Source organism: Phragmites australis, chromosome 3 (assembly GCF_958298935.1).
Source record: "Phragmites australis chromosome 3, lpPhrAust1.1, whole genome shotgun sequence".
In the NCBI taxonomy this organism is placed as follows: Eukaryota; Viridiplantae; Streptophyta; class Magnoliopsida; order Poales; family Poaceae; genus Phragmites; species Phragmites australis.
The window spans coordinates 45732797-45757580 of NC_084923.1; the positions used below are offsets into that span (position 1 = coordinate 45732797).

Genomic DNA, 24784 nt, shown 5'->3' on the forward strand with positions numbered 1-24784 from the left:
CCAGTTCTGACTTCGTGAATTGTAATCGGTGTGCTCTTCTCTTGAGTTTGTGATTCACAAAAATTCTTGCTTCTCCGGCAAAATTGTTGTTAATAATTCCCAGCCACGCGATTATGATACGAAGGTCGGCCGGGACATACAGTAAGACGCTTTAGACCAATGGCGATGGCCAATGAGTCGGATCTACAGGTACCGATTGGATTCTTGGATTCAGCAGCAGGCGATTCTCGATATCTTGGAGGATGGGTAGCAGCCTAGCAGGCTCTGCGGCTGCTGGATAAAATTTGCAAGCCGTCGATGTACTTTAACGCGGAAGCTAATCCCTCTCTGTGTTTTTTTTAGTGGGAGTTGATTCCACTGGGAAAACTCTTTTTATTTTTACATGAGTCATGGCAGCAGGAAAACTAATGTTTGCGCGTGAGCAGAAGCGGCCGCAGCTTAAAAAAAAGAAAAAAAAGTTTATTTTACCTCTATAAACTATTGCCCGAATCCAAATTTCCTCTCTAAACTCGAAAACCAGACACAAGACACCATAAACTATTAATACCATGTAAATAACCTATTCAAATATGTTTTTTCTCTTAATGATGTTGACATGGTAGCGGTTTCGGCACATCATCAGAAGGTAAGATGATGAGCCCATAAATCTATGGCTACTTTCCTTTTTTTCTAATTTTGAGTCCGGGTCCCACACGCACCGCATCGCAGCAGCCATGAGCCGGGGCACGAGCGGCGTGATGGCGCCACGCGAGCAGTCGGAGCAAGTGCGGCCACAACCATGAACCCCGGCAGCTCGACGGCGTCCAGCCCGCATGCGAGATCTTATGAGGCTTTTCGTCGATCCGTGAATTGCACGTGAGGTGTTAGATGAAATGGTTCGCACCACCGGCTTAGATCCAACCAACGTGGCCTTCAAATTTGGTTAGGACTGTGCGGGTGCATTGCGCTTGGAATAGGTTAGATGGAGATACAAGCCCTGGTGCAGTCGCAGCGATTCTTCTCTGACCACATCCACGGCCTCAACCCTTCAACAGCAGCTACCTATGCTCCACCTCCCTTCCATGGCAAGAAGTGAGGAACCCCAAAGAAACTAGAGGATGTGAGCTCAATTTTGAGAATAGGAAATAGAACGAGGAGGAGGAAGAGACAGTAGATGGAGGACAACAGAGGGATGAAGATCATGTGACTTCGTAGTAAATTGCGAAGGGATAGATCAGATTTAATGATATAGTAACTGACTGTATAATAACGTAGCTCACCTTCTAAATTACTGTGCCCCTCTTACTTTTGAGAATTGGATCCAAGAAGGATACGCGGAGGTTGGCATGGAGCTCAATTTTGTCCAAATATGCTGTGTCCATCAATATAGATGTCATGTCAGAGAAAACAAGATCGTGTCAAAACCATCACCATGTCAGCTCCACATTGGAGCAAAACCACCATTGTATGGGCCTAGGTGGTAGTTTACACGGCATTGATAGTTCTAGGTGTCTTGTGTCCGGTTTTTGAGTTCAGGGAGGAGACTGGGACTCATACAGTAGTTGAGGGTGGTGAAATAGAGGTGAAATAAACTTTTTTCAAGAAAAAAAGGCATCGTTCACGAGGCTGGGCTAGAACATCGAACGCCGGACAAGACATACTTTTTTGAGAGAAAGATGAACTTTTTTTTTCCAGAGGGGTTATTCATACGAGGAAAAAGTTTGTATTGTCTCTCTCATCTATTGCTCGAGTTTATTTATCTCCTCTGTAACATAAAATCAGATATTTCACCTCATTCAACTATTTAAACCGGTGTAATTTATCTACTTAACTGATTTTGATGGTGGTTTCGTCATACATGGCGACAACTCAGCCTGTCCTATTGACCGCGTTTCGCTGATATGACATAAAAAATCATAAAAAATAAAAAAATCTAAAATACTAGAGACAATTCTAATACCTTTTGTGATTTTTTTTCAAAAATAATATCCTTCGCATCATATTCCATAGAGAGGAGGCTTAAAAAAAAAAGAAAAAATGTGCTTTTAAAAGCATGAAGCTCATTTATTAACTCAGGTTGAGGAAAATATTAACATACAAACACATATATTTTATGTGTAGCTTGTACTTTGAGAGGATTTATAAAATTAGTTTCACTTCATTTGAAGTTTTATTAATTTCTCCATAATTTTTACAAAGTTCACAAGCATAAAGTGAACACGTTGGTTTTCTTGTAAAATCAATAACTAATTCATCCTAGCGTCAAATCAAGTGAAACAAATTTTGTTGGTTTCCTTGTAACATGATCTATATGATAGAAGTATTTGTACTCATGAAAAAGTTGTATATTTTTTGTGAGAAAATTTATTTGATAAATCTAGTTAAATACATAGTTAATTATTTGCTAATCGAAAAACCATTAAACCAATTTTTTTAGCCTTATTAAATAATTCTATATCTTTTAAAAATACATAAAATCATGAAATAGTTATTGTAACATGCATGTTTGAGTAAATATATTGCAACTAGATTAATTCAAACTAGTACATCACACCCCAAAAATTAGTGAATTCACTTTTATTAGTTTATTTAAACAATGCTTTGTGTAGAAAAAATAATGGTAGACATGAAAAAGTTAATTGCATTGCTTTTTTTTAACATGTTCACTTTATGTTTGTGAACTTTGTAAAAATCAAAAAGAAATTAATAAAACTCTAAATAAAGTGAAATTAATTTTATAGATCCTCTTAAGATACATTATATAAAAAAATATGGATTTGTATGTTAATATTTTTCTTGATGTGAGTTAATAAATAAGATGCACACTTTTTATTTTTTTCAAACTTTCTCTCTATAAAATATGATGCAAAGGATATTATTTTTAAATTTTTTTGGTACAACGTCAGTGAAACGCTACCAACTGTGCATACTGAGTTGTCGGCTTGTCGCCATGTAGGATGAAGCAACCATCAAAATATGTTAAAATAGTAAATTGTACTAGTGTAAACTAGCGCATCAACCCGTGCGACTGCACAGGCTAGAAATTTAGTTTACGGTTGAATTGTAGATATTTGTATTAATAATGGTTGTATGCTAAGATACATTAACTATTTATATTTAAATATTAGAATGTAAAATATAAATATAATTTTTGTTCATAATATTGGAATCATGTTTATTATTTGTGAATAGATCTAATTTATAATTTTTATTTTATGTGCTATGCAAATTGATTTTTATTTGTTTCTTGATTTTTTGAAATTATTATTATTTTTAATGTCGTCACCGTATCTCATATTTTTTTTGAAATACATTATAAATTCTTTGATATTATTTTTGTGTGATAATTTGTAATATGTTTGTATTTTGTTGTTTTAATTTCGTAATGTTTGATTATAATTGATTTGGAAAAGTGTGTTGATTGATAATATAATTAAGTTGGAGTTTGCTAATGTAATCTTGTTAGATAAATAATATCTACAACAAAAAAGGAAGGAAAGGCAAGGCAAGAAGTAGTTTTGGAGCTGGACTCTATGATTTATTTTTTAATCTTCTATATTGTTTCGTGTGGTTGTTGATCTATGGTTACAGTTAGTCAATCAATTAATTCAACGGTTAAATATTTTGCTTTTTTATAGAAATTTCTAGGATTTTTTTAGGATTAACGTGAGGAAAAAAAAAGCCTCCAATTAATAAATATAAGATAAGATAAGATAGTTAAAGTAGTTAGAATATCTGATTTTACAGTTTGAGAAGGACAAATAGACTCGATTAATAACTAAGGGAGACAATATAGACTTTTTACTTCACATGATTTTCATTCGGCCCATTCTAGCCAGAAAGGCCAGAAGAAGGAGGATGCCAGAAGTGCAGAAAGTACGGTCTCTCTTCAGTTCAGTTCTCGTCTCCTTCAACTTCACGCTCAAGGCAGACAGAGCTTTGGACCGGCCGCCGCCGCCGGGACACCCAGCACCGCCGCGATGGAGTTCGCCGTAGTCGAGGGGGAGTCGTTCTCGCCTTCCTGCCCCACGCTCGTCATGGTCCGAAACCCTAACTCCACGAGCTCCCACTGATTCCTGCCGGAATCGAGCTTTTTACTAGCTTCGCCTGATGGCTGATGCCTAACGATTCGTCTTCTCGATTTCTCGGCTGCAGCCGGCGCTGTCGATCGGCAACGTGGGGCAGCTCGCCGTCGACCTGCTGATATCCTCGGCGAAGGCGAGGCGGGTGGCCTACCTCGACGAGTCTTCCGTGCTGCCCTGCGCCGGCAACGACGCATTCGGCCCCGACGCCGTTGGCGACCTCGCGCTCGCCCTCGAAGGTTGGGTGCTAGATTCTGATTGACTCTCCTGTGCTATGCCCACCGCCTGTTTGATGAATTGTGTCAGTGGTGTTGTTGCTCGCCTGCCTGTACTGTTAGGACTTATCCTTCGCACACCAGCCGTTCGATGAAATTTGTTACCGTGCTGCTTGTGCTAATCAACTTGCTATGGTCTACCAGAGGGAGAATGATCGCTTTAATTCTATTTAAAAAGAATTTACACCTTAAGGAAATGTACATACTGAGTCGTTGCGTGTTGATATGCGTTCCAGACTGACCATCTTTCTTTCTTTCTCTTGGCAGCATATGAATCTGCATCTCACAGGCTGGCTTTCATTCAGCAAAGGTCTCCAGTTATTACTGTATGTTGATCTTAGCCTTTTGTTCTGTCTTGTATTCTAAATAACCTGCCGTGGTAATTAGATCCTGTTCACTTTGATCTTCACATATACAAATTTTCTTGTCAAAGTGCCTTTAGATTGGGACAAGGAACCTAGATGCAACACCAATGTCACTGTATTTGATAACTTTATTCCATCTTGCTCTGTTTAGTTACACGAAGACAATAATCGTATTTTGCTTTGTTGCCTCATACCATGCAACTTACAAACTTATAACTGATTGTTTTTGTAGATCTATATCCTTTTGACTGAACATGACTTCGTCGAAGATAGCAACATAAACTAGGAATATTGTACTTCCAATCAAAGTTACATTACATATATGGATAATGAATCCTTGGAACACCGCGTAGACATATGGTTGTGGGACCAAGGACAGAGTATGAAATAATGCAAATACGAAATACCCCTTTCTTAACTGAAATAATGAACTTAGGTTCCTTTTGGATACATCATGTTTGGAATTTTTTTTATCATTGTGAACTGGAAGGTACATGGAACATTTGGCAATCTGTGTCACTGAAATAATTTAAAAAATTGTTTTATCGATGCATTTTCCTATTTTATGTTGGGGAAAACTTGGTACTATAGATATCGTTGAGGTTTTCGTTAGTTTGTTTGGAACTGTGATGAAGTGTTGTGGTCTCAGTACCTATAGTTGCTGACTATTTCATGACTCTGTTAATTTGCAATTACCAATATAGGGGATGATGGTTTCATTTGCAAAACATGTCGCTGATTTCATAAGCAGCATTGGAAAGGACCATATTGTTATTCTTTCAAGTTTAGATTCTGGCAAGAGGAGGGTAACTGATACATCCAGGTAACTGAAATGTCGAACTGCAAAGAATCTTTTAGGGTTGTTTCTTGTTCAAGATTAAAGTCCTTAGGTAACCTTTTGTAATGTAGTAACATGCAGGTGTATTACCTTTCGAGTTGCAATGAGGATGGTTCTGATCCGGAATATGAGAAATTAGGGTGGAAGAGGCTTGAGGAGTATGATCCATCTCAACAAGGGTGGAATTGTCTTGCAAGCTTAGTTGAGGGTGGTGTTTTTTCAGAAGATATGGTTGATGATAATGAGATGACAATAAATGATTACTATGCGAGCTTGCCATTTGCAGCGCTATTCTCTGCCTGCAAGGTATCTGATTTTATTTCAGCTTAAAATGATTTTATCACTTCAAGAGTTGGAGTCACTGTCATAATATCTCTTTATTTGTGATAGGCTAAAGGTTTGAAAGTTTCTTGTGTACTGTGCTACTGCTCTGAAGGCGACAACATGCCAGAATCTTTTCAATTAGCTGAGGCAGTATGCAAACTTCTAGGTCATGGCCCTGAGAAATTCCATGGTACATCTCTATATCACTTGAACACTTATTCCGTTATTTTTCTTGATTGAGCCCACTAGAAATACGAAAAGAGTATTCGTGTTTATTCATCCATGTCAAACTGTTAAAGTACCTTGCTTTCCTCCTTCAAATTGCTCTTTTAGTTTCAATTATTTTAGGAATGTTGGTTTTCAATATTCTGTCATCATAACAAATGTCTGGGCTGCCTTCTTAATGGGTCCTTCTGTGAACTTACAGGAAATGGGTCAAATGGATGGACTATTCCCTTGTCATGGAAATCAGTTTATGGACCACCTCCTGATATGTCTATTTTCTAGTACTGAGTACTGATCTGGTAAGTCAATTTTGTATTTAGAAAGGGAGTTATGTATCTGATAATGTCTAACCATATTGTCATTGGCTACAAATTCAAACTGTTGTTCATTTACATTCAACAATTTTGGCTTGCAATGATCTTCGATGTTAGAAAAGAAAAATTAAACCTATATATATATATCCTACACCACGGAATCTACTGAAATGTTCTGCCTTTTCTTTTGCGACATTGCTATCAATAACTAGAAATTATACCGTATCTTCTTTAAAAAAATATGACTTCTATTATGAAAGCTCTCTCTTTTTACTAGTCCTCTGGCCGAGATCAGCTGTCATCTATTTCTTGGAAGCATTCAATTTCAGAATAATAAAATAGTATTGTCACAAAATGGTTAAAATTTTACACAAATTCTGAATTATGCTGGAAGGGAACAACTTCATGCAGGATTAACAGCTACCAATGACCTTGGACGCAAAATCTTACACACTATTGGGCTTCACAAATTTGATGATAAGTCCTAACCAACATCAGCCACTAGCAGATAGCATTAACCATCAACCAGTTGTTCATGCCGTTAATGGTTTTCAAGGCCTTGTTTGTCATAATGCTACGGTTACATGTTACCATGATGAATAAGGTGGCTGGAGTGGTCCAGTAGCACATTATTCCATGTGGCCCATGATTGGATATTAAACAAAGCAACCGTTGGATCTAGCATCAAGATGCTGGTTTATGGTGCAATCTGATGTGATTTCATATCTTTTATGCCTTTTGCATAACTGACGCCCACAGTAGAAAATTTAAAATGGTCATGCAAGAATTATGGGGTAGTGGTACTAATCACTCACTAATTGTTTTTTTTACTTCCACAGTAGTTGGATGCTTCATACTTGAGTGCAGCTGTATAGGTATGCTAGTTCAATTTGAGAGTGGATATCGGTTTGTTGGGTGAAAAAAGTGTGTCAGGCTGTTGCCCTGATTTCATCTAGAATTCCTTTATCAGCCAGTAGAGTATAGTGTTGCCTCCCACATACCATTGTTTGTTGAGCTGAAGTGTGTTGGTCCTGATTCCAATCACTGCTTTTGTGACCCTTTTCTGGTTTATAAAGTTGTTCTTCTTCTTATTCGATAGGTGAAGTTGCTATCATGGAAAATGCTGAGTTTAGAATTGAGGATGTTGAACTTCGACACGAGGTTGTTATGTACCAGAAGTATCCAGGAAGGTGAGTTGCAGGTGTTTATGGTCAAGTGATTAAAAAAATTATTCTTTCCTTGTGGAACTCGAGACACCGTGGTACTTGAACCCTGGGAATTCATCAAGCGGAATATTTTTGTAACCGATACTACCGATACTATCTGTGGTTGCAAAGAGTCAGATCTTTGTCAATTCAGCTCTGAGATGGGTTGTTACGTTTGTAGCTTACCACGTGAACTCTCTAATCTGATTATGGAATTCTAAGCTTCAAGTCGTGTTTTTTTCTTCCTTATTGTCAGCAGCCACTGCAACTGGCGTTTTGCGCTTTTGGTTGGATCGATTTTGATGTGGTGGAAGAATCTTTGATAGTGCGTGGTCCTTTATGAAAAAGTAGCCACTAAAAGGTTGGGACTGTTAGGCGAGGCAATAGTGTCGGTGATGCCTGTTTGCCTGCTCATTTTGGTTGGCGTCTGAAAGCTTTGGTATGAAAGATGATATCTTTTTACATCTTAATCTTCAGACGCCTGAAATCATACAAGATTTCAGGCGATGAAGAATGGCAGCCGCCAACGGGGTTAGGGTTACGGGGATTTGGGGTTTTGGAGGTCCGTCAGGCTTAAAAGAGAGGTTTAGGGTGGTGGATAGATTGGCGGTCCTGCTGTGGTTTGGTGGTGTAGTGAGGCGCTGGTGTTGCAAGCGGTGGGTGGAGTTGGCGGTAAGGGAAACAAAAATGGGTTGGTTAACGTGGTGGAGAGTGGTGGTGGTGGCAGATCTGATAGCAAAGATTGGTGCGGGCGGGTGGGGGAACTGTTGACGTGGTGGGGGAACTGTTGACGTCGACGCTTGTAGGGAGAAGAATGAGACAGATTCAGGAAGTAGGAGGACCGTTCGATTGAGATCTTGCGACTCTCGATCGTTGAATGAAATGAATCGGTGTAACCTCGTTATACATATGTTTTTTACTATAGACTAGTATAATGCTATTCTATTTTCTAAAAAAAAGCTGTAGTCATGTCTTCTAGCTATTACAAGGCTGGATTGTGGATAGATGTTTCACCTGTTACGAATAAATATTTTTTAGGTGTTGCTATATAATTAATTACTAAGAGCTACATTGATTGAGAAATGATGTCTTTTTAATAGATATGTTCTTTTGTCATGTTTATTTAGCATGTATAAATATGTAAACACTCCTTAAATCAATACAGGATTTTCACTCTCTACTCTCTAATTTGTCTCATTTTGATTTTCTATTGCAATACGTTATCGACACTTTCACTCTATAATCACGAGCAGAACAAGCCATCGGTGAAGAACAAGAGAGCACGCAACGAATCTGAGCACGGCGGCCGATGGCAGATTGGCAAACTACACGAAGGCGGTGTCCAGAACACAAAGAGAAGCCACTCGATGGTGGTGCAGAAGAGAGAATGGCGTCTAGAACACAACGAGAAGCCACTCAATGGTGGTGCAGAAGAGAGGCCGACAATGCAGACAAGTAGGTAGGTCTTCTCGCCATTGTGCGACATGAAGAATAGACGGAGATCCTTACCTCATTGATGAATTCGGAGGATGTTGTTCTCCATCTCCTGCCTCTGTCAAATCGTCCGTAAGCACCAATGCATCTTTAACACACGATAAACACCAAGGCAGATTGAAGATGTTCATACCTTGAACATGGCGTTGGAGAAGAATGACGTCTCATTCTTCCTCTGTCTGGTCCTCACCGACCAAGGCGTGGTCCTTCTCGACCACACTGATGCCTTCACCACGAGTGCCGTCGTGCGCTCCTCCGACGGCGCCTAAGCACGCCAGTGTGTGCGCAGTGTGCACGCGCATGCGAGGGGGAGGGGGAACAACACCCCCATGGTTGGCGACCCCCAACGCGGCACGGTGATGCACACGCATCGGAGCTACTCGCCATGACGGTGCGACCTACGTCCTGGCAGACGCGGCCGCTCCATCTCCTGCCAACCGACGACCTCCATGCGACAAAGCTAAACGCGGCGTGGTGATGCGCCCGCTCCGGCTCTGCACGCCCATGGTCACGACGTGGCCTCAATTCGCTGATCCGCGACATCAAAAGACGGCACACAACGCTCCTGCACGGCTCCTTCTTGGTACGATGCTCCTTCAGGGCGCAAGGCCATCACCACCCCACCCCTCCGCGTGCATGGCGTGGATCTCCAGCGGCAACCTCCGCGTGGTTTCCTCGCTAATCATCTTCTCGGTGGCTCCTAGCAGCGACCTGGCCATGGGCGCCAACCGACTCCTCGGTGGCCTCCTCCTCACGATGCAATGCCGGTGACCGGTCCCACTCGAACGGCAGCTGACACAACCCTATGGCGACCGGCGGCGGCCTCGGCTTAACCCCCCGACGACGGGCCAGCATGCCCAAGCGGCGGCTCCCTGGGCACCGGGCGGACGAGGTGGAAATCCTAACCGCCCCCTCCCCCATCCATTTTATATGGGGTGGATCCTTAGCCTAGCCGAATGGGCCTCAGCCCAGGTTACCCTGGCCCATTCGATCGACAATCAGAGGCAAATGTCCATTTTACAGAACACACCCTATGTTTCTATTTAATTGCGTTATAAAAATACAGTGAATTTTCTTTTTTAATTTAAACCCTTTGGTTTTAAATATATTTCATTGTATTATATTTACATCAGGTAAATATGCATTCCAGATCCTATTTTTCTGGAATATGTGTAATGTTCAGTGTGTTTGCCCCATGCAATCCCTATAACATGCAATTATATTTACGACAGCTTTAATTTTGCAATTGAGATTCATTTTGTTGCAAGATTATACATTAATTCATCTTAATTAAGCACAATTTTTTTTATGTCTGATAGTGCTTAATTCAAGCAGAATTAAAATGTAAAATTAAATTTTAAGTGATTTGCTCAATTTAATATTTGTGGAATATAAGGTAATGGAACAATAACATCTACTGCATATTTGCAGATTATCTACAATTACTGCTAGGTCTATATTTTATCACCTTGACTTAATGATTATATTCAACGTGTTCTTCTAAATATTCTACTTAGCATAACGCAAGATAATAGGAACATATGTATTTATTGATAAATGTCAGATTTTATCTTCCACTACTATGAGATCTACACTATATTTGGTGATTATCTTCAACGTATTAGCTATATAATTTGAAGTCTACACTATGTAATTCAAGTCTCGACTTTACAAATTTTGCATCATTATTATAATATTATCATGATGATTTTTAATTTACATATAGTAAATTAATCAAATCTATGGTCAAATTCATGTAGGATACAATGGCCGTAAAAGAGTTCGATGAACTCGAGCTTGATGGTCACAATTATCCAATATGAGCAATAGACATCAAGGTCAATCTTACATTTCATGGAATAGTAGTTGCACTCAAACCTCCCTAAGAGGAAAACCCACAACTACAAGATCAAGTAAAATATAGAGCTTTATATATAATAAGATACTATATCTATCCAAATATCAAATTTGAGCATATGATAGAAGCGAATCCGAGCACTCTATGACTAGATCTAGATATGAACAACATAAGGCAAAATTGTTTTTCATGAATGAACAATCACGTTATTCATAATATCTGCTCAAAATTGTTTTTTACCAAAGAATACCAAGTTTATTCTGACTTAATACATGTATTACTTTAGGCTAAAAAGCATGATGAACTGCCAAGGACTTGTCATTAGCGCCCAATCGGCGTAGCTTTTTTTACCTGAAGTACATGCTAATGTCTAGAATAATTACAAGTTCGATGGCTCTCTTAAACGTCATCCAAAGAACTTCAATGGTAAACGCAAACGCAATAAGAAGCAGAAGCTCTATGCACCAGATCAGGTTAAATGAATTTCTAAACTTGACAAATCTAATGTTTGTCGTAAGTGTGGATGTTACAAGCACTCCACTTAGAAATGTCGCAACTCGAGACATTTAGTTGATCTGTATTTACAATCCGTGAGACGTAACTGACCTGCTCAAGGGCAAAGATTGGAAGCACACTTCGACCTTCAAACTGACTCCACCAAAGAGACTAGTTGTTCACAACATATTCTACAAGAAACAAGTAACAACCAGCCTCTTCTGCAACCTGAAGATCCCATGAGCACAGAAAATATGTTTGTCAAATTTGCTTCGCATGACATGTTTGGAGATCTTAACTAGTCTCCCAATTCCTTAGATACCATGTTATCTGCGTCTTTTTAAATATTTTAATACAATATTGTATCAACACTATGATACTACATAAATTTTGTATGTATTCTATATATCTGATAAAAAATTTATATTAAAATTTCATTTATATATATAGATTTCTACGAGATTCAATTTGATGGAAGAGAAAATCTGCTTAGTAGATAGCTGTATCACTAACTTTGTACTTAGTGAAACCAAATATTTTTAAACTCTTAAAATTAGTAAAGGAAATATTATGGTAATCGCTGGACGCGATATTATGATTGTTAGCATTGGTCGTGCCATAATCACTCTCCTTACGAGTATTCAAATCATAATCGATGTTACACTATTGTATCCTAATTCAACTTGTACCCTATTAAATTATAGAGATATCCGTCATAATGGTTTCATATTGAAATCCATGATAACAACAAAGAGAAATTTCTCCTCTTAAAAAAAATAACCAATATGGCAAGCTTCTCTATATACCATATGAATTGTACTATACATATATCAAATATTGTACCATATATTACGTATAAAATATTTTTTCTATCTCGATCGCATCAAGACATGGTATGATTGTCTTAATCACTCTACCTTAGAGATGATAAGAAAAATTATTAACAATTTTATTTGTCACAGTATCAATTTTCGTGCACCGTATGTGTCATAGAGAGTTTAATTTTAAGACCCTCTTACCTTAAAATTCATAATGCACCAACTATTTTTCTGAACGTATTTAAGAACTTATATGTGGCTCTATTCAATAATTTTATGGATTATCTAGGTACTCAATAATGCTGATTGATGCATCTACAAAATAGTCTCATATGTGTCCTTATCCATAAGGCACCATATTTTTGCTAAACTCACTACTCAATTAATAAAAAATTAGAGCAAATAATCTTGGACGCAGGATCAAATCCATTCACATTGATAATGTCATTCCTTAATGTGCATTCAGTTATTGTTTGATTTTGGGACTACTGTATTAAGTACCATATGTTACAGCTTAATCTATCATCAAGAGGATCAAATTATTTACATGACTAACCATAGAATTGCAATTTGCCAATATCTTATTGGTGACATACGGCTTTACACACCATATCATTAAACCAAATTCATTTAACTGCAATCATACGGCTCTCTCTGTTACAGTTCATATATAGAAATTTGACCTCAGCCAAGTATTTTTCATCCGCGAATCGATTACATTCTGCACGCATCGATATCATCACCCTGTATTATACATCAAAGGAGATTAGGGATCTATATAAGGTATAATTATCCGTTAATCATATAATACCTTGGAGTCCTCTAAATGAAATATATTCATTGTCTGTATGCTCATAACATTGTGAGAACAATTCCTAGTATTAGGGAAAGATAATATCACAAAATAATACCAAGAATCATAAGAGAATGTCATACACGTTCACATTCAGTCCTCATATCTGTGTGCATATGATGGATGCAACTTAGTGATTGACGGCGGGATGATCGGGGCCAAGCAGAGTGCTTGCCAGACGATCAAGGAGACCGGACGGAGTCAAGGGTGATTTTAGCTAAACACGTGGAGGTCAAGCAAAGCATGGAAATCGGATGAAGACGATGTGTTGATAAAATCAAGCGAAGAGGATGTCGGTGCAAGTGACAAGGCGGCTCGAGAGATCAGGAGCGGGAGAGACTTGCCGACGGTTAGGATCGCAAGACGGAGTACACGTGTCGACATCGGAACACTTGCTTAAGGTGTAAGCAAGTGGGAAGTCACGCTCTGAGAAGCATGCTTGGGTTTCACGATTTGGCCTCAAAATCGTGGGAGGACTGGAGGAGTACGTGGCATCGTCACGAAGCTTGCGTCGAGAGAAGCTATGTCGTGAAGGTGTTGCGACCATTCGATGAATCGAGAAGATAATGGATCAAAATACTATGTCGTGAAGGTGTTGCGACCATTCGATGAATCGAGAAGATAATGGATCAAAATACTTTTGATGGTAGGTAAGAGTGTACTACAAGTGATGAGTATTTTGGAAAAAAATTAGGAAACTTTGTGATAAAATTTCCTATGCTTATAAATAGAAGGATAGGGCTATGGGAGAAGATGAACTAGTCATTTTGAGCCTCTTGTGCCATCCATATGAGAGCCTTGTGCTAGGGTTTTAGATGAGAGGAAGATGAATGCTTAGCCTATGTATTAGGTGAGAATTTTGTGAGAAAAAAATATTTTTAATCTGCCTAAATTAGAGATGATCTCTGCTCCAATGAAATTTATTTTTTAATATTATTGTGCTCACCTCCTAGTTCTCCTCTATTGGTTCCCTTACAAGTTTACAAGTTTTTTGGTTTCTGAATTTAATTTTCATTTTGATTTTTAGGTTGAAATTTTTAGCACCTTATAAGGTCATTCTTCTTGTTGTTAGAGACATAAAATTTGCATATATATACTTATGTGATGAAGTCTTAAATTCTCTTGCCTCTGGACAATCAACTTGGAGAGTTTCGTTGCTCGGTATTCATATTTTCTTTTTTTTTTGCAAGGTTTGATCTTTCGAGTACTAAGACATATGGATTGATATTAAATGGAACATATGTTTCATATACCATCCATAAAATCATGTTGCCTCGATTTTTTTCTTATTAAAAATTATCTCTATTTTTGCTTTCGCTTTAGTTTCAAGTTGTGTTGGGTGATCCAAATAGGAGAAGATCATCGGTTTTGAAAGAAAATTGTTGATTCGTATATTTACCACTCTCTATTCGTCAATCTTGTTGCTACAATACGAACATATCAATATATTATTTTCTCATCATATTTTTTCATATAATTTTAAAGGAGTTTTCAACCAAGAGTTTACAACTAAAATAATTGATCAAAGAATAGTGTTATAAATAGACAACTTTTAGGTATTACAATATGATCAATTACTAATAATTGTGTCATTTCATCATACCTATTCAGCATATATAAATATATAAACACTTTATAAATTAATATAAAATTTTCACTCTTTAATCTTTACTTTTTATCACCTATCAATTTTCTACTGCGGTACCAACTTTGAGGAGTGGCTGGCTGGTCGGCTCATGCGGTCGTGCTGATCGGCAAGCTGCCGAGCCCGTTCGAGGAAAGCGACATCACATCGCATGACCTACAGAAGACTAGTCCACCGACTCTATGAACATGGTTCACAACAACTAGTCCACTCCATGGACCCAAAGATAATGAAGTGTCAAGTGTAGGTAGGTTTGGCGTTAATTTAGTCCCAATAATTTGCAACCTCATCCATCTAATTCATAACAGCGCATGAACATGGTGCTTGCCATCACTGTCCACTGTATGGAATCTCAATCCATATCATACACGGAGGAGCCGTCATGGACAGGCAGCTTGAACAGTAGGTGCATGTCTCCCTCACCTCACCTCAGCTCACCTCAGCTTGAACAGTAGGTACAGGTCTCCCTCAGCTCAGCTCAGTAGCATTTCTCACCTAAAATCTCAAGACACTATAGGTCCCTCGGAAAAAAATCTCTCATTTTTACCAAGAAAAGAAAACTTGTTACACTTCCATAGCAGTCGCTCCATAGTGCAATATTAGCGAAAAGAAAAGAGAGAAGAAAAGCACGGTATATTCTGGGAAAAAGCTGCTCGTGGCCGGGCTCTGGCGACTCTGACCGGTTTTCTATCAGAAGGTGGCCTTCTTGAGCGAGGTGATCGTCACCGACGAGCCGAGCGCGGAGGTGCCGACCTGGACGTCGAATGAGTCGTACCTGAGGAAGATCTCGGCGACGAGGAGGCGCGCGATGAGCACCACGAAGTCCTTGCCGGCGCACTGCTTGTCCTGCAGCGTGGGCGACGCCGTCTCGGGCCCGTTGGACCAGACGACGTGCCGCAGCAGGTGCGCGCCGTCCTCGCCGAGGAACCTGTCGGGCACGTACTCCTCAGGGCGCGCGAAGACGCGCGCGTCCTTGGTAGCCATGGGCTGGTAGCCGAAGAGCATCTCCCCCTCGCGCACCTCGTACCCGTAGTCGTGGCTCTCCACCACCATGTCCCGCTTGGCGCGCCCGTACTGCATCGACACCGGCGGCTCGATGCGCAGCGCCTCGTACACGGCCGACTTCACCAGCGGCATCTCTGCGAGCGCCCTCATGGTCACCTCGCCGCCGCTGTCCCGCACGGCGTTGCGCACCTCCGTCGCCAGCCGCCCGTGCGTCCGGGCGCCGGCGCGGCCCAGCCACTTGACGAGCGACGGGAACAGGATCTTCATGCCGCCGAAGGAGTTGAAGCACATGGCGAAGAGGATGTTGTGTACCGCCTCCTCCCTCGCAATGCCGAGGCGCTCGCCCTCGTCGACAACTGCCCTGGCCGCGTCCCGGAAGAAGACGGCGAGGCGGTCGTAGTCCTTCTTGACCAGCGCCGGCGGGAGCCGGAACGAGTGGAGCAGGGAGTCCTCGACGAGTTTGGGCAGGCCGAGGTTGAACAACGGGCTGATCTGGAAGAGCACCCACTTGTTGATCAGCTTGGGCCCGTCGCCGTGGAGTGCGGAGTCGGCGGGGTCGCGGCCCAGGAGCGCCTGGCAGAGGAAGGAGAAGGCGGCGGCGTCGTTGTAGTGGCCGAAGTCGACCTTGCCGACCCTGGTGAGCTCGTTCTCCATGAGGCCGAATAGGTCGCCGTACACGTCGCGGAACTTGGGGATCACGTGCTGGCGACGGTGGGACAGGAGGTAGAAGAGGAGCGTCTTGAGCGGCGCGTGGTTGGGCTCGGCGGGGTCGAGGTAGGAGAGCACGCGGTAGCCGCCGGTGAGGTCAGTGGAGGGCATGAAGGTACCGGTGAAGAGGTCCGTCTTGTCCACCAGCGAGGTGTCGAAGAGGACCGGGAAGGAGGCAGCGTCGAGGAGCGCCACCACGCGCGGGTCACGCGCCACGAAGGGACCCGGCGGCATGTTGAGACGAACCACCGTGGACCGGTGCGCGCGGACGCGGGACGTGAAGAAGCCGTCGCGCCCGCCGGGCCCGTAGAAGTACTCGAGCCGGTCGCGGAGCGCGCCCACCACCGGTGGGCCGTAGTCGCCCGGCACCTTCCGCAGCGGGAGCCTCCGTTTCGGGGACACCACCTCGTGCGGCCGGTCAGTCGCCGACGCGGCCGCCCTCGTCTGCCTCGCCCTCCCAGCGCACGACGGTGGCGCCGAGAAGGAGAGGCAAGTCGCCGCCGTGGCCATCTCTTGATCTGTGCGCGGTAGAGACTGCAGCTACGCCAAGTCCACGACGCGAGCTGCTTGTGGAGTGCCGTGTCCGTGTGGGTGGCGCTTCTCGGTGTGGCACTATAATAAAGCGTGCGTGTCAGCGTTGGGGCGTTTTAAAAGTCGGAGGCAGCTGCGCGGCGGCTGCGTGGGGCGAGTGGGAAACGAGGGCCTCTACCGGCGCAGCGCTGGGCCGCCATCGCCGGCCGGTGGTGGTTGCGTCGTCTCGTGATGCATTGCCGTCCATCGGTCCACGGGCGGCGGGGCCAGGCGCCCGGCGGCAATCACGTGGTGAAATGGGTTCCTGAACGTGCTGCACATTTTTGCCACAAAAGGCGATTGATTCTCATCATTTACACCGTCCGCATGTGCTGACCGACGATGGATGGCGGCGCGGCGTGGCGCCGTGGAGGAATTAGCGTCTCGACCGGCTGCGGATTGGCGCGTGTGATCAGCGATTCGGCGACAGTAGAGAATGAATGGGTTTTGATCTGGGGCTGCGCGCTCGGTGGTTGCAGTGGACTGGTCGGCAGCTGCGGCGCGCGATGTATCGGTTCAGGTCTCTGTTGTCTGGCCGGTGAGGGATCACATTTTGCAAGTGCACCTCGAGCAATTACTCTATAGCCAACGCTTCGTTCTCCAGCGAGTGCTGGGCCCTATGATTAGAAATCCATGATTACTAAGTGTGTCGCGTGTGTTTGTAAGTGTTGTCCTGGTCTTTTCGGCGTTGTGTTTGTTTGGTGGTGGGTGTTCCTGTATCCTAACTCTTTTGTGCTTCTTAACACTTCTATATACATCGACACACAAAGCTTTTGCGTGTTCGGGAAAAAACACATGATTACATAATGTTTTCCCGATGTCTGATACCGCATTAGGCTCAGCCCGCGCACCATGCGTGCGGCAAGGGCGAGTGGGCGATGCATACATGCCTAGGCCTTTTTGCGATGGGGAACCGGAAATGCGCCACCGCGCACCACAAGAATCCCCGGCCTGCTCTGCTGGTGGCTTTGACGAGAAGCGCCTCATCTCGGCAGCGAGATCATGCCCTCGGTCATCTTGAACCGGGTTGACCACGGGCCGTACGCGTCCCGCCGCGCTCGTGTGAGCTCGCGGTTGGGAAATGCAAAATGGCATGTGCTCACACATATAGCTTATTTCAGCTATTAATCTCTCTCATCTGATATTCATCCGTCACTTAGTCTCCTTTGAAATACAGATTTTTTTTCTCACATCTTGCTTTTTTCCTATGAAACTAAACTGATTTATATGAAATTTCTTTACGTATGAAATTCTTGTGTTCCAAATGAGCTTTAATTCTTCTCACCTACCTCATAATTTTTTCACCTACCTCATAATTTAGCACGAATCTCAACATAATAAATAGTCTTGATAAAACATATTCACTCGTGCACGTGTGAAAATTTTCCTACCGCTCGCGGTTCCACACTGCCGCTCCGAGGCTGACTTAGACCACCTGGTCAGCGTTCTACCGATAACTTCGTGTCGTCCCCTCGCACGAGTCACGACCAGCCTATAGAATACAGGTTATACATCTGTCCCGTTTCTTCTTTCTACATGGAAATTCTGAGCTGCCACAGTATATGACTGCAATCTTTCGAGAGATGACTCGGAGGCTACTAGCTCAGGCAGGCAGACATTAGAAAGACGCAGCAGTAGTAGTAGGTAAAGTGGCAGACAGCTTGATTGTACAAAAGGAAATGACTTGGACATGCATGATGGGACAGAGAATATGGTCGATTAAGATCGATCAAGATCGATCAAGATGGTACCCCTTTTCAACTGAAAGTAGTACACGCATGTGTTACACAGTGAAGAATTCGAGGGACCACCTTTCATAAGCCAGTAATACATTCATGCTCGCGGTTGTACCAGCGTAGTATCTCTGCATTCGCAGTACAAGATGCGCGCAGAGATGCAACGATACCCGTATCACTGACAGATCAGTGCTGAAGATGGATCCCTGAATCCTCAGGCACATCCGAATACACGCTTGTTGTAGCTTTTTCTTATGGGGTTTTCTGCAATCGTTCAGCTCTTCCCAACGCCCGCAAACTTGGTACCAAGACTGAATGTGCACATAGTATTCCTAGAATCGCCTCCTGCAGGGATCAGATCAACCATTACAAATCGATACAGGCTAGGGAAACATCTGATAATTAATCATGAAATGTCAAATAAAGGAAACGCCGAACGAGCTATTTCATCTCTTCATATTAACTTGGTTGAAAACCTGGCCTTCATAAAAGGTTCAATGCTTTTTGTCAGGAAACCATTTCAGTGCGCAAAAGAAACAGACAGGCTGTGGAGTTCCGGTAACCTACTTTATTATGTTGCTAAAGAGCTATTGCTTGAACAGGCCTAAAAGAGGTACACCACTGAAGCATTACTTTTTTTAGAGTTACTGAGATATTATTTATTCCATGAAATTTGCATCAGTACGTATTTAAGGAACTATCATGAATCAACCCCGAGTCCCCAAGCTTCGCTCTTTTATCAAAAAAGAAGAGGTTGCTCAATTTACTGATTTACTCAAGAGCAAGAAAGACTTACTTGTCAAATGGTCCTGAGTCCTGTCTTCTGACGTTATAACTAGAACTGCTAGCCATGACTTCTGGGGTCAGCAACTTGATGAACTTTCCTAGAATCTGCGCTCGAGAACTGACCAACAACTCGTGCATGAGGTATACTGGGATCACCAGAAGCAAGTGCAACCACGTTCTCAAGAAAATATTGTTTTGGAAGTCTCCCAACAACATTGCCTTCCTCATTTCCTTCCTTATCCAGAAAGGCAAAATGAGGAATGCCTTCTACTCCAAACTCGTCAAGCTCTTGTTCCCACTTTGTATTGTCAACATTCAACATGACAAAATTTACACGATCTCTGAAAAGAATGCTCAAGGTAAGTGGAGGGATAAAGACAACAGATTCACAGATGAGCTCAGTCAATAGTTAGTTGTATTTTGGTTGTTGGATATAATGCCTTTAGATATGGAAGCTTGAGGAAACCTTTAGTAAATCGAACTTCTAGACTCGACATTTAACTACGGTAGGCCAGTAGATTTTTAATCAGAAGAAATTACAATTATTATGTCACATGCCGTGTGCCTAACTAGATGACCCTGGATCCAAGCAGCGCGGCGTCGCAGGAAGGCGGCAGCCGCACCACAAAGGCAGGGATAGAAGGGACTGGGAAGATAGATTGATACTCTTCTTGCTTGCCTCCCTAAGAGATGCCGGCTGCCTATTATAAGGGATAGAGGCCACAGCTCCTAACAAATTGCTAACAAATTGTGGCTTATCTAACTAACCTATCTTATCTAGATAATCCTATCTAACCAACTCAATTGTTGCTGCTGCCGTCCCTGTTTGGTGCCACCATATGCATGGCTGCCCCTTTCTTGGCCCACTGTCATGAGCCCATGACATCACACCCCCCTCTCGGACAAGCAGCTTGTCCTCGAGCTTCTCATGTGGCGGCCGCGGAAGTAAACCGAGAAGGCAAGAATGATGCAAGGTTCGCCCTGTTCTGAATGATATGAGGGCTGATCCTGGAAAGCCATGGTTCTGTCTCTGCTGTCAGACTGATGTTGTGGCGCCATCCCCTTGCTGCTCTTGGATGTTTCTTGGCTTCCTCTGGAACTGCTGCTGTACGTGGAGTGAGGTGTTGTATTGCAGCTGTTCCAGTTATTCATTGCATCTCCTCTACTCTTCCTCCCTCCCTTCGCAGCTCGTCCTCAAGCTGGGGTGGAGGCCATGACGACAGTCATTGGTAGCACCACGGTGACAAGCACAAGTGGGCAGTCCTCAATGTAATTATGATGACCCTTGACAACCCATCTACGCCTCTCGCAAGCTGCAGCCCTGTTGAAGCTTCTGCTGCCCCCCATGCGTACACTAGAGCAGGGCATTGCACACCCAAGGTAGGATGAAGCAGTAGCACCTTGTCGAGCAACCATGGCAAGGAGGCACTTTGTTCTAGTGGTCGGCCCAGTGGAAGAATGTGAAGGAGGTGTTTGTTGCATATCCGCTTGTGGTCGAGTGGCACCGGATTTAGGCTACGATGGAAAACGCAGCGGAGGACGACCGCAAAAAGGAGGTCGACGGCCGACACGCGGCTCCAACGGGACCGGTAGAGATCTGTGGCGGCGCAGCACACCATGGGTGAGGTAGGTCGCGGCAAAGACCATGGCGCAGCAGCTCGGTGTGGAGGTGACGCCTGCAGCTGCCTTCTTAGCAGAAGCTGTCGAGAGGTGCTGAAATGCGAGCACCGATGTAGTCTTCCGCGGTGTGCCAGCCACGGGATCCACGTTCGGGACGTAGGCCGCTCGAGAAGGCTCGAGGTACGTGAGGGCAGCGGCCGATGGAACGACGTGACGGGGTTGACGGTGTCGTTCGGGGAGCGCTGCAAAAGGTTTCGCCCTGCCTCACCATCTACCTCACAATCGGGAATGGGCTCAAGAAGCAGCTCCTGATTCGTGAAGATGCCGGCTGGAGGTGACGGGTCGACGACGGTATCGATCTAGTTGCCCAGCGCGGAAGGTGAGCGCGAGTGGCAAGGATCTGATCCTTCGGCGCGAGAGACGAGCGTTGGTGGAGTTTGAGGCGAACTGGAGAGGGAGCGGGTAGGGCTCACGACGGGTGGCTAGCGAAGGCAATCCTGTGCCACGGGGTCACCAGCAACGAGCCATGATGCAGCCGGTGCGCGAATTGCCGCGGGGTCTCCCGTATCCCAACTCCTAGTTCCATGTTCCTCCAAGTGTAACAGTGGAGTTATTGGTGAAGATTTTGCCGGTGTTCAGGACGAGATAGATGAGGCCACCAACGAGGCAGTAGTTGCACGTTGCAGCCTCTTCTCTTCTTCTCTCTCGTTGCACTAGGCCTCGAGCATTTCCAACCTGGCCCGCATAATCTGCATCTCCTCCTCAAACTTGGGTGTTGTTGGAAAATCAAACTTCAAGGGAGAAGCTACGACTTGCCACGTCATGGTTGTCCTCGATGGTGCTACCCATGAGGATGGCGACGGATAGAGCAACAAAGGCGTGACGGAATCGGCAACAGAAGCCATGGGAAGGGATCGATTGTGTCTGATACCAAAGATGTCACATACCGTGTGCCTAACTAGATGACCTCGACCCAAGCAGCGCGGCCTCGCAGGAAAGCGGCTGCCGCACCACAAGGGCAGGGATAGAAGAAGGGACCGGGAAGATAAATTGATATTCTTCTTGCTTGCCTCCCTAAGAGATGCCGGCTGCCTATTATAAGGGATAGAGGCCACTGCTCCTAACAAATTGCTAACAAACTGTGGCTTATCTAACTAACCTATCTTATCTGGATAATCCTATCTAACCAGCTCAATTGTTGTTGCTGCCTCCCTGTCTGGTGCCACCCTGTGCATGGCTGCCCCTTTCTTGGCCCACTGTTATGAGCCCATGACAGATTAAGCAAGGCATTTGAGTATGCTTTAAATGTTCTACACACAAACGCACAATGGATTCTAGTTGCAGCCCAGATACAAGGTTAAATTCAATAGAAGGTGCCTAATAAGATATGTAAGAAAGCATAGACTACTATTCATTCTTCAATAAAGGATGCCACAGCTATTATTTCCAAAGAAAAAGGTTAAGATGCTGAAAAATGAAAAAAAAAGGGGGACGAAATATGAAATTAAAGTAGCTGTCAAAATTGTTTACTTGTACTGCTGCTCAATTTTGTAGATATCCGGAGCTAACTCTCGACAAACTTCACACCAATCTGCATAAAACTCAACAACAGTGGGCTTGCCATTTGAAAGAGCCTGCAGATGCATTTACCAGATTAGGTTTCATATTTTTCATAAGTAGCGATGTGAAGAAAATCATCTCCAAAGGAAATACAATCAGCAGTTTAGCACAGCATGGTAAAGAAGCAAGGCTCCAGCATAATAGGGTATTTTGGGTCAGAAAGCTATTCAACATAGCGCACAAAATCTACAAAACTAGTTTACCAGTGGCCAGGTAAGACAAAGCAAACTGAGACAAGCTTTTACTTGCAGCAGCCCTCAAACTACTAATCACATATGAACAAAATTATAGTTTTATGAAATTCTTCCCTAAAAGCTAGCATGTTGCAATTTCTGGAAATCCCCAATCAGTTTAACAGAGAAAACGGTAGTCCCAAGTGATTGGATGTTCAGATAACTCTCTCGAATGTTCTAGATAAATACTGTATTAAACAAAATAGTAGCAATAAAGCTCAAAGAAACAAAAGATGCATGGACGCAATGACAGGTGACCAAAAAGGATCATTTCTGTCTATTAAAAATATGAAATTATTCCCTTCAAGTATGTGTGCAGAAACTGCAAAGGATGATATTTTAACATTAACTAAATAAAGTATGTATGCTGCGTTGCATCGGTACATCTCAAATACAGGACATTTTTTATGGACGATCTCATCAAGTAGAGATCATTGCAGTGGAACTTTTGTTGGTTGCTAAGCAGAAAATTAATGCCAAGAACTGCTGACCTCTTCATAAGATACCGCATTGGCTGCAAGATCTTTGAGAGAAGCCTGACCAAGATCGAGCCTCTGTGATGCAAAGAGAGCCACTGCCCCAAGAGTAGAGAGTAGTGCCACCCTTCTGTTCAGATCCTTATTTGGAAGAGGCGGAGGTCCAGCATCCTGGGGTGTACTACTTGTCTGAGCCTCTTCTTCGGTGGACTCAGATTTCACAGCCTGCTCATCCTGTGAAAGCAAAAGACATATCACTCCATTCTCGTCTCACTGAAATATAATCGAGGAGTATTGGCTTAAAGAATAAAGACTGCAGAGGTCCAGTAACTTGGTTGTGTCATTTACCATCTACACATGTTGTGAGTTCTAATCGAACATACCTTGAACGGAATTACTCCCAAAAAAAAACAATTTCTAGGAATTCACTTGACATGCAGGAAAACACCACAAAATACGGGAACTTCAGATATAGTCTTTGCTATGCTATGAGAACCCACCGTCTGTGGCTCCGCGGAGTCGGGCGTCGCGACGCAGGCGAGGGTCCTCGGCCGTCGCTGGCCCCGCCGCGGACGGAGGCGGAGGGAAGAGGACGGGGACGAGCGGCGGCGGACTCCGGCGAGGCTCGCCGGGAGAAGGAGCCCCCAACACCTCGAGGCGACCACGCTCGCCATTTTTTCCACTCCTGCTCTGCACCTTTGTCTCGGGAGTCGAGAGGGAGACGCCGAGCCGAGCAAGACCACGAGCACCCGGCCGGTCAAAGCTCGGAGGAGGAGAAGAAGATGATGTGGGTGGCCGGCATGTCGCCACGCCGCCAGTAATTGTGCGACGGACGGGGCTCGGGAGGCGGCGTAACAAGACGAGGAAAAGCCCAATACAGAAGGTTGAGACAACCGGCCCATTAGGCCCATATGACTGACCCGCACCTATATAGAAGCCCAAACCACAAGGCTGAGATATACAGGCCCACCGCACGAGTCGTCAAACCCATAACCGCTACAAAAGCCCAAACTACCTGTCTCTCCCACGCGAACTTCTTATTTTTATATATTTTAAATTAAAAAATTGTAAATATATATGTTTATTTTGAGAAATTATAAATTTTGGAGACTAGACGATAGCATTCTATACACAATAATTTTTTTAAAAAATTTAATAGTATTTTAAATTTTAAGAATATTGAAACACAATTTTTTTTTATTTACCTGTCGTTCTTCCAACAGATAATATAAGTCTAGATTTACAATTTTTCAAAATAAA

At 43.4% G+C, this 24784-nt stretch overlaps 3 protein-coding genes across 3 annotated transcripts; 1 reads left to right on the forward strand and 2 right to left on the reverse strand.

Annotated features, from left to right (window-relative positions):
- The first annotated feature begins 3813 nt into the window (after positions 1 to 3813).
- Positions 3814 to 7849, forward strand: LOC133913395 (uncharacterized). Its single transcript, XM_062356535.1, has 8 exons — positions 3814 to 4019; positions 4135 to 4300; positions 4604 to 4662; positions 5406 to 5524; positions 5611 to 5845; positions 5930 to 6053; positions 6291 to 6387; positions 7502 to 7849. The coding sequence occupies exons 1-7, from the start codon at positions 3960 to 3962 to the stop codon at positions 6368 to 6370; spliced, it is 843 nt and encodes a 280-aa protein (XP_062212519.1). The 5' UTR covers positions 3814 to 3959; the 3' UTR covers positions 6371 to 6387; positions 7502 to 7849.
- Positions 7850 to 15295: 7446 nt separating this feature from the next.
- Positions 15296 to 17112, reverse strand: LOC133913396 (allene oxide synthase 1, chloroplastic). Its single transcript, XM_062356536.1, has one exon. It carries the CDS (start codon positions 16991 to 16993, stop codon positions 15461 to 15463), a length of 1533 nt encoding a protein of 510 aa, XP_062212520.1. The 5' UTR covers positions 16994 to 17112; the 3' UTR covers positions 15296 to 15460.
- A 1653-nt stretch (positions 17113 to 18765) lies between these two features.
- On the reverse strand, positions 18766 to 24335 carry LOC133913398 (thioredoxin-like protein HCF164, chloroplastic). The gene is made up of 5 exons (XM_062356539.1): positions 24025 to 24335; positions 23540 to 23758; positions 22726 to 22829; positions 19586 to 19916; positions 18766 to 19134 (listed from the first exon to the last, which is right to left on the reverse strand). Exons 1-4 carry the CDS (start codon positions 24196 to 24198, stop codon positions 19634 to 19636), a joined length of 780 nt encoding a protein of 259 aa, XP_062212523.1. The 5' UTR covers positions 24199 to 24335; the 3' UTR covers positions 18766 to 19134; positions 19586 to 19633.
- Positions 24336 to 24784: the final 449 nt, after the last annotated feature.

Excerpts from the sequence above, each read along its gene's own strand:
- LOC133913395 (XM_062356535.1), top strand. The coding sequence starts at position 3,960 with ATGGAGTTCGCCGTAGTCGAGGGGGAGTCGTTCTCGCCTTCCTGCCCC. Across the intron at positions 4,020-4,134 it reads CCTGCCCCACGCTCGTCATG|CCGGCGCTGTCGATCGGCAA; the intron begins GTCCGAAACCCT and ends TCTCGGCTGCAG. Across the intron at positions 6,054-6,290 it reads TGGCCCTGAGAAATTCCATG|GAAATGGGTCAAATGGATGG; the intron begins GTACATCTCTAT and ends GTGAACTTACAG.
- LOC133913398 (XM_062356539.1), bottom strand. The coding sequence starts at position 24,198 with ATGGCGAGCGTGGTCGCCTCGAGGTGTTGGGGGCTCCTTCTCCCGGCG. Across the intron at positions 23,759-24,024 it reads ACTCCGCGGAGCCACAGACG|GATGAGCAGGCTGTGAAATC; the intron begins GTGGGTTCTCAT and ends TTGCTTTCACAG. Across the intron at positions 22,830-23,539 it reads ATGCGGTATCTTATGAAGAG|GCTCTTTCAAATGGCAAGCC; the intron begins GTCAGCAGTTCT and ends ATGCATCTGCAG.
- LOC133913396 (XM_062356536.1), bottom strand. The coding sequence starts at position 16,993 with ATGGCCACGGCGGCGACTTGCCTCTCCTTCTCGGCGCCACCGTCGTGC.